Here is a 9,396-nt window from a genome sequence, read left to right on the forward strand (position 1 = left end):
AACACACACCTCCTGCTCTGAGAAGCGCTGCCTCCCAGCCCTCAGGAACCATTCAGACCCCTGGAGCGTTCAAGTCCCATCACTGGGTGGGAGGCTCTGGAAGTGGCAGGATCACACAGCTGCTCAGATTTCCAGAAGTTGTTGGTTTTTTTTTTTTTTTTCCTTTTCACGTCCTGTTTTAAATAGCTTTGTTTTCCAAGGGTCATATGACCGCGCCTACTCCACCCCCGCAGGCCAGGGGCGGGCGGGGCGCCGGCCCTCGCGGGTGTTGCAATGTCGGGCCAGTAAGTGTGGATCGGCTATCTGGCGGCGGCCACGTGACCCGCCCCGGGGATAAATAGACGGCACGGTCCGGGCTTTGCACTGTCGCTCTCCCGCCTCCAAGAGCCCATCCCGAGACGTCGGAGCCAGCACCGGACCCCGCACCAGCACCACCGCAGGATGGAGCGCCCGCAGCCCGACAGGCAAGCGCGGGGCGAGGGACCGGCCTCTCCCGGGAGGGGCGACCCCTGCCCCTGCCCCTGCCCCTGCCCCTGCCCGCCTGCCGAGCTGCCGAGACTCAGCCGGGAAGCAGGAAGCGACCTCGCTGGGCGGCCGGTCTCTTGGGCTCTGGTATAAGGAGGAGCGGGGTTCCAGTCCCGCCCGGTGGGGTAGTCGGAGCGATGAAAGATGAATTACATGCCTGGCTCCGGGTGGGTGACCCGATGGGAGTGTTGCCGTGGGATCCAACTTTGTTTTTGGCTTTGGACTTGTGTGTGCTTGGAGGTGGCCGTGTGCTGAATCCGAGATCCTGGGGGCTGTCCAAGGCTGGCTGTGAGTGCCTGCTTTTCTCACTAGAGCCCCCTCTTGGCCGCATCCACCTCTCACTACCTGTTGAATGCAGGAGCAGGACATCACCGTGGCTTCTGTGTCCCCATTTACCGATGAGAATGGCACAGCTGGGGGAGGCAGCAAGGCCAAGGTTCCCTGGCTAGCTGGGATGTGAACCTTGGTTTGTCCCCCTCCAAGTCTGGCTCCTTTCCTTCTCCCACGAATTTGATCAGCACATACAGAAGAGGGGATGATGTTTCTGGAAGAGGTGTGGGAGAGAAAGGAGAAATGACCCTTTTCTCGGGAGGCGGTTGCAGACATACGGCAGAAATACTCGCCGAAAGGGACTTTTTCTTGAGTAAAGCTGAATTTACTTAGCCTTTTTAACTCAAACACTTCTGTGATGAGCAAAATATTATAAGGGGTCATGAGATTTGTATCTGAGCTCAACAAAGTTAATGAATTAAATCTTGGGTCTAAAAGCCAATCAAAGCACTTACAAAGTTGAATGTGCATCCTGCCAACTGCTGCTTCTCCCTGGGTTGTGCTGCTGCCTCCTCTCCTCCACTGAGAATAACTGGTACCAGGACTTCCCTCTTGGTTTGGGGGGGACCGTGTTACATAGTATCTTAATGACTGAAAAGTGTGGATGGGGCTGCATCTTAAGGCAGTTGGGAACATGGCTGTTTATTAAGTGGGAGGCTGGATTTCTGCAGAGAAGCCTGATAAAAGCTGAAATCTCTAAGTCTTGCCGACCGGGGGGGTACCCTCAGAAGCTCGACGTTGGGAAGAACTCTGCTCAGAGCCCCCCACCTTGTTCACGTCCCTCCCTTTCTCTGTAGTATGCCCCAGGATTTGTCAGAGGCCCTGAAGGAGGCCACCAAGGAGGTGCACACCCTGGCGGAGAACGCCCAGTTCATGAAGAACTTTCAGAAGGGCGAGGTGACCCGAGAAGGCTTTAAGGTATGTGGCCTGGTGGTACCAGCCCTGGCAGAGGGAATGTTGGGTGTGGGTGCTCCCAAGGCTCAGGGCAGTGGTTTAAGTGGGGGTGGGGACCAGGGATGCTGAGGGGCCAGATGGGCATGTTCAAGGGAATCTTTTTACAGATCGTGACTTTGAGGCTCAGAGAGGGGAGGTGACTTACCCAAGGTCACACAGCAGATTCACAGCCTGCTATGTGGTGTTGTGGAGGGGCTGGGGCAGTACTACCATCAGCTGACCACCTAGGCTCTGCTTGGCATTTTACTTAATTTCTAATTAGTGCCTCAGTCTTGATAAGGAAGATGAGGAAGGGAAGGCTCAGAGAGACTAAGTAATTACCAGAAGGTCACACAGCCAGTAGGTAAATGGGAAAGGCCAAAAGGGAACCAAGGCTGGTTTCATTTCAGAGCTTATGCTTCTGATCTAGTTCTCATCTGCCTCTGAAGGCAAGGGGGAATGTGGGTTCGAGCCCGAGCACATCCATTTCCTAATAGTAAGACTAAGGACACCTCATCTATCCTCCCTAAGGTACCTTTTTCTCATCCATGAAATGAGATTTTTCAACAGCAGGGTTTTCTTTTCTTCATTTTTTTTGTCTGTGCTGCATGGCATGCAGGATCTTAGTTCCCCGACCAGGGATCGAACCCGTGGCCCCTGCAGTGGAAGCTCAGAGTCCTAACCGCTGGATTGCCAGGGAATTCCCTGCAGGGTTTTCTTAAGTGCCCGTTGTATGTGAGGCACAGGTTTTGCTATTTCCCAGTACAACTGTGAAATTCATAAAAATAGAAGGAAAGCATGTGGCAAAGAACCAGGCAGGTGCTGGGTGTGAGGAAAGGCTCGTTCCGGTTGAGCTGTGGGGCTGGGGAGCTGTAGCCCTCCACTCCTGACACCCCTGCCTTTTGCTTTCGGGAGCCTCTCCCACTTCCAACATGAGAGGTGCTTCAGTGAAGGGAGATTTAAGGCGCAGCTCTAAGGGGTTGGGGCCCTGGGCTATGCCCTTGCCCCCTTGTCCTCCCCCGCCCAAAAAAAAAAAAAAAAAGCTGACCTACAGTTGCTGAGATGAGGCTGGGGCAGAGGCAGTGGGGACGTGGCTGCTGGAGTGTCCCATCCCCAGCCACTGTAGACTTTGGGTCTTTCTTCTCAGCCGCTGAGTTCAAAGGCAGCACAAAGGTCCGCGAGAGGACCCAGTGCTCACTCGGATCATGCTGATGGAGGTAGCATTTTTTTATCACCATGGCCTCTGACTCAAGGGCTACGTGCCCGGCTGCACCTAGCGCTTTACCTGTGTCATCCTGCTGGACCTGCACACCAGCCCATTACTGTGTGGTGTTATTACCCCTCTTTGCAGGGAAGGGAACCGAGGCTTGACCTGTGCAGAGCCACTCAGACCTCACATCGCCCAGAGAGGGCGAGTGGCTTATCCATGGTCACACAGCTGAGGACTGGCTGAGCCGGGTTAGAACCAGGCCGGTCAGAGTCGAAGGCCCAGGCTGTTCTGTACCAGGCTGCTTGGCTTTCTGCCCCGGTGAGAAATGGCGCTGCCGTGAACGTTTATGGCTCAGAAATCATCTGGAAACCTCCACCAGAGCATTTATCCTTTGTCCTCTTTCAAACTCAAACTAGAGAATTAATGTGTAACGGGAGTTCCCCGAACCGAGGAGCACTGGCCCTGTCCCCCAGCTCAGCTTCCAGAGGGGTCCTTTGGGGAGGAGAACCATGCCCTGTAGATGGTCATCGAGAGGTCAAAGGCCGGAGGTGCCTGGCATCTCCTATAAGTACTTTCATTCACGTACGTTTTCCAGAGCCAGGATGGCCCCCCTAGCCATGCCTGGGCTTGGCTCCATTTCCATTTCTTACTAGCTGTGTGACCTCCATGTCACATACTCTCTCTGGGCCTTAGTTTCCTTTTCTGTAAAATGGGCATAGCTATGCCTTTGTTGGATTTTTCCAAGGACGAAGTGAGGCTGCGTGTTTTATGCAGTGTGATAAAAGGGTTTTAGGCCCAGACAGCGCATGATCGAGTTTCTCTCTTGTGACACTCCCTCTGGCTGCTGTGTGGAGGAGATTGGAGCAGCTGGCAGGAGGTGGGGGCCCGGCCCGGGGAGGTGACGAGGGTCCCTCTGAAGACAGTAGTGTGAAGGGGCTGGATGGGGAGCTCTTATACCGACCTGCTCGCTCTGGTTTCAGCTGGTAATGGCATCTCTGTACCACATCTATGTGGCCCTGGAGGAGGAGATCGAACGCAACAAGGAGAACCCGGTCTACACTCCCCTCTACTTCCCGGAAGAGCTGCACCGAAGGGGGGCCCTCGAGCAGGACATGGCCTTTTGGTACGGGTCCCGCTGGCAGGAGGCCATCCCCTACACGCAGGCCACCAGGCGCTACGTGCAGCGACTCCAAGAGGTGGGGCGCGCCGAGCCTGAGCTGCTGGTGGCCCACACCTACACCCGCTACCTGGGTGACCTGTCCGGGGGCCAGGTCCTCAAGAAGATCGCTCAGAAGGCCCTGGACCTGCCCAGCTCCGGAGAGGGCCTGGCCTTCTTCACTTTCCCCAACATCGCCAGTGCCACCAAGTTCAAGCAGCTGTACCGCTCCCGTATGAACACTCTGGAGATGACCCCCGAGGTCAGGAAGAGGGCCCTCGATGAGGCCAAGGCTGCCTTCCTTCTCAACATCCAGGTGAGGGTCTGGCTGCCCTGCGTGGCCGCCGTGTCCCTCAGCTGCTCCTCCAGGGACATTTCACGCAGAGCAGGGGAGGTGGGGGCCGAGGGTCACGGTTAGGGACAGGGGCTCGGGGGCCAGGGTTCCAGTTCTGCCACTTACTGGCTGGATGATGTTGGACAAATCCCTTAATCGCTTTGTACTTCGGTTTCCTTGTCTGTAAAATGGGGAAATGACATTATCTCGTAAGAGTTGTGAGGTTTAAGCGAATTTAAATCAATCAGGTCCTAATAGCACGGCCTGGCATGGCATCACCTGTCTAATATTAGCTATGGTTGGTTATTGTGGGATGTGAGCGTCACCATTGTGGCACTCTGTGGCAATCCTCTGTGACAACATACAAGTTGCCTGTGCATTTGTGTGTAGCCAGGTTGGCACTGCAGGGGTTATGGGTGCTGTAGACGTGGCCTCCGCCTTCTGGGCCTCAGCCCAGCCAGGGAGGCTGGGTGTGTCTTTCTATAAGTGTCTCAAATCTAGGGGAAGGTGAGCTTCAAGCGAGGCCTTTCCTTGAAGGATGACTTCTTGGGCAGGGCTGGGGGTGGGTGTGTTCCCAGGGTGGGTGAGGTTTCTTCTAATCCGAATGTTTGAGAATCCCATCGCTCTCCCCCCACCTGGAGGCCCCACGGGGACTGGGGTTCCCAGCTTATGCTCTCCCTGGCTCTTTATTCCCAGCCTGGGACCCCAGAAGAGCCTGGTCCGAGCACTCCTTAATGGAGCAATGCCCCTTCCTTGCATTCCCCTAAAAAACAACATCATCACACACAAAACCTGGTCAGTCCTCCAAGAAAATCTGTCTTTCAGAGAGGTGGTATAGAAAGAACGGGAGCTTTGGAGCCAGAGCCCCATGGGAGAGTCGGCTTGTGCTGCCTGACCTCTGGGATAGCCTCGGCCCCAGGCGTTGAATCTCTGGGACCTGCAGTTTTCTCATCTGTAAACCCTGGCTCATGAATACCATGGAGCACACTTAGCAGGGGCGAATCTCACCAAGAGAATGGAGTGCCTGCTAGGGTACCGCTCGTGACATCAGTTGCAGAGGGATGCAACATAAGGGCGTGAGTGGCCACGGTGAACTCTGAATTCACGGTGGCTATTACTGGGGAGTATTTGGGGAGGAGCAGGCAGGCGGGTCAGATGGACTTGTGACATCTTATCTCTTAAGCTGGGTGAAAGGTCCATGGATGTTCAGTATCTTTTCCCGTGATTCTGGTATGTCCTGACGTTTCACAACCACACACCTCAAACCTCCCTTCAGCTGGCCGGTCCCCACCTCTCACAGAGACATGTGTCTTTTGTCTTGCAGCTGTTTGAGGAGTTGCAGGAACTGCTGACTCAGGACGCCAAGGACCAGAGCCCCTCGCAGGCACCAGGCCTTCGCAGGCGGGCTGGCAGCAGGGCGCAAGGTGAGGGCTTCCAGGGGGCAGCATTTGGAGGGAGCGTGGCGCAGCTCTCTGGCTCCAGCACCTGTTGACTCTTCTGTCTCCTCAATGTTTTAAATGCGAAGTCGGGCGTGGGCAGAGGGCGTGGGGCCAGCCTTCAGCGGGTGACTGCAGCCACGTGGGTGACCCCTCCACGCCTCGGTCTCCCCAGTTCTAGAATCAGGGAGGTTGGGCTCGTTCTAGGTCACTGGCTCGAAAGGAAGACTTGCACACCAAGGACCCTCAGAAGTCACGGCAAAGCCCTCTCCCCTCTTAATTGAGGTTCCTTTGGGGACCTTTTAATGGTTCCCACACAGAGACGCCCTGACATGGGGCAGGGAGCCCAGGACAGCTGCTAGCTCTTCCCCTGCCATGGACGCGGGGAAGACACGTAACCTCGGGGTCGTGTCTCGTGTCAGTCCGTCCCTCACACTTCTCAGACAGCTCTCGACGGGGTGGCTGTGCTGAGAGAACATCTGGGAAACTTCCAAAAGCACCGGAGTGCTCCACCCAATGTCCCCTGACACCCCGGTGGGTGGCAGTGTGGCTTCGGGAGTTGGGGGAGGGGAGGGGTGAGGCTCAGCCACCTGCTTGGCAGGTCACCTCAGGACTTTGCTCCCGGGGCCGCCCTCGCCCGCCTGCCCTGCGGCTTTCTCATGTGTGCTAGGCCCACGTCGACCCCTCTGTTGGCGGGATTGAGCCCGGGAACGTTGGAATGTGGCCAGTCCTGGTGGGATTGGCTACCTGGTGGGGGTGAGGGGACTTGGCCCTAACGCACTGGTTCTCAAAGTGTGGTCCCCTGGGTATCCCTGGAGGGTACTTTCTCACAATGTAGCCGAAAATGGAAGACTGGAGAGCTTGGAGAAGTAGTAAGCTCCCTGTCTTCGGAGGTATGTAAGCAGTGGCCGGAGGGCTACTGGTTTGCGTTGAGCGGGACTGTACTAGACCCTGCTGAGGCCCCTCTGCTTTGTCTTTCTGTGATGTCAGACGGGCCCACCTCTGTCCTCCTGGTGTTGACACTGTCCCCTTTCTCTTTCAGACTCTGCTCCCACAGAGGCGTCCAGGGGGAAGCCCCAGCTCAGCATCCTCTCCCAGGTGCCGCTCATGCGATGGGTCCTCATGTTCAGCTTTCTGTTGGCAACGGTTGCCGTGGGGCTTTACACCTTGTGAATGTAAGCATGCTGGCTCCTGGCCGTGAACTGTTTTTGGAGAGGGACAGCCTCTTGGCCGACTTCCCTCCCTTGGGCATGGGGGGTGGGAGCAGCTGTCGGGGTCCCTGCCGTCTCCCTGCGTTCCTCTGTCTCTGGAAGAAAGGAGTCTGCGGCATCTCCCCCAACCAAAAGCACGTCCAGCCAATGACCTGAACTTTAGAGTGGGACGAGGGGTCCTGCCCAGCCTTGAGGGCACCCTCCCCACCCCGTTCCTGCAGTAGAGCCCAAAAGATGTAGCCAGAAGTGACCGCTGTCGTGAACCTCCAAATGCCCTGGGTCCCCGGTCTCCCTGTTGACATGCTGTGACCGCCTGCCCCCTGGGCTGTGGCAGTTTTTGTATAAATATGCAAAGATGTTGTGTCTCGTGTTTCCGTCTTGTTTTCGTCGGAGCCACTTTTCGTTCCTGACTCGGCCTGAGCTGTGGTATTTTGTTGTGTTCTGTTTTGTTTTTATAACAGGGTTGGGGTGGGAGGGAGGGGTTTAACAGCACTGTGGCCTTGGTCGCTAACTTTTATGTGAAATAATAAACTACATGGCTTAATAGTAACCTGAAGTGTTTTTCTCGGGTTCTGTTACCTTTGGGGAGCTGACTTGTCCTCACTTGTTTCTTGAAAGCCTGCTGGGGAGAAGGGGTGAAGGTGGGGATGACAGGAGCTGGTTTGGGATGTTGTGCTCTGCTCTGAGGATGGGGGGGTGGTGACCTTTAAGCAGTCGGTGGGCAGATCTTTGTGGTGAACGCTGCTTGATGCAAGACTCAGCCTTACTGAGGATGGGATTCCCTGTTAGGCTGAAATGAGCAGATTCGGGGGTAAAATTTGTGTCCTGTACAGTGAACCCTAAGGACTGGAGTATGATCCCGGGTTCAAATCCCTGCTACTCCATTTTGTAGCTCTGCCTTTGGGGTTAGTTATTAACCTTTTTGGGGCCCAGTTCTGTCACTTTTAACATGAATACGGTGAGACCCAGCTCATCTGTTTTGAGAAGCAAATGAGATGCATGTAAAATACCAACAGTGTATAATACTATCATGAAACAAGGGAGATCAGTGTTTTGTGATTCCTGCTAACCATCTCACCCATGATATCATCTCATTTGATCCTCAGAGAAAAGCTGTGAGGAGAGTTAACGCTCTCTGAGGGTCAGGAAGGATTTAAACCCGGTCCGGCCAGTTCTAAACCCAAGTCTTTTCCACTCTCCGAAGTCCCGAAAGGCACTGAAGTGGTAGAAATGCAGCCTCCCAGTCTGGGAGAGTGAAAGCCCTTGGCTGGAGGTGTATTTAGCAAAGCAGGGGACAAGGCTTTTCCTTATACGACTCCTATGTGACTGAGGATTGGGTGCCAGGAGACCTCTCCCTAGTTCTGGCTTTGTCATCAAGTCTGGAACCTTTGGTTAAGTCATTTCAAGTCTCCTTGAAACTAACAGTACACCTGCCTCCTACAGCTATTAGGAGGGTCCAGTGCCCTCCAAACCCCAGTCTGTGGATGGTGGCATCACAACACCCGCATATCCTGGGCCCCATGCAGAGAGGTTCTGATTCTGGAGATCTGGGACAGGACTCCGGAATCGCTGTTTATGAAAAGCTTTGGCGCAGTGGTTAAGAATCTGCCTGCCAATGCAGGGCACATGGGTGCGAGCCCTGGTCGGGGAAGACCCCACATGCTGCGGAGCAATTAAGTCCGTGTGCCACAACTACCGAGCCTGCGCTCTAGAGCCCGCGAGCCACCACTACTGAAGCCCACGCGCCTAGAGCCCGTGCTCCACAACAAAGAGTAGCCCCCTCAATGAGAAGCCGGCGCACGGCAGCGAAGAGTAGCCCCCGCTCGCCGCAACTAGAGAAAGCCCGCACACAGCACCGAAGGCCCAACGCAGCCAAAAATAAATTTATTTTTTAAAAAAAGCTTCCTGGGAGATTCCAAGGTGCAACCAGGTCCAGGAGCCACTGTTCATGAGATATGTATGCCAAGGGTAGGCACTCAAAATAGCGACTTAGCTCTTCCCACCCTGGGCCCTGTTGCCAGTTTTTTTGTGACAAGGGCATTGATACCGTTTGTAGTGACGAAGGAAGGAAGAGAGGGAGAGGAGAGAGAATCTTAAATTCTACTAACAGGAAAATGGCTGAATAATTTGTATTCTCTTCACACGGTGGAAAATAAAAGAACTGTTAAATAGAATGAGTTAAAGCTATGTCTCCATGCAGAGGGACTTCCCTGAAGGTTCAGATTCGTTTGATCTAATTTTGAAACCCTATAAACAGACTC

At 54.7% G+C, this 9,396-nt stretch overlaps 1 protein-coding gene across 2 annotated transcripts; it reads left to right on the forward strand.

Moving 5' to 3' along the window:
- The first annotated feature begins 335 nt into the window (after positions 1-335).
- HMOX1 (heme oxygenase 1) lies at positions 336-7,586 on the forward strand. 2 transcript variants are annotated; one of them, XM_027107492.1, is made up of 5 exons: positions 336-464; positions 1,653-1,773; positions 3,979-4,470; positions 5,813-5,912; positions 6,967-7,586. In XM_027107492.1, the coding sequence occupies exons 1-5, from the start codon at positions 442-444 to the stop codon at positions 7,095-7,097; spliced, it is 867 nt and encodes a 288-aa protein (XP_026963293.1). In that variant the 5' UTR covers positions 336-441; the 3' UTR covers positions 7,098-7,586. The 2 variants fall into 2 exon arrangements, with proteins under 2 accessions (XP_026963293.1, XP_026963294.1); XM_027107493.1 differs by lacking the exon at positions 336-464 and adding an exon at positions 702-813.
- Positions 7,587-9,396: the final 1,810 nt, after the last annotated feature.

This window comes from Aethalodelphis obliquidens, unplaced genomic scaffold (assembly GCF_003676395.1).
Source record: "Aethalodelphis obliquidens isolate GAN/ISIS:26980383/991018 unplaced genomic scaffold, ASM367639v1 scaffold8, whole genome shotgun sequence".
NCBI classification, from domain to species: Eukaryota; Metazoa; Chordata; class Mammalia; order Artiodactyla; family Delphinidae; genus Aethalodelphis; species Aethalodelphis obliquidens.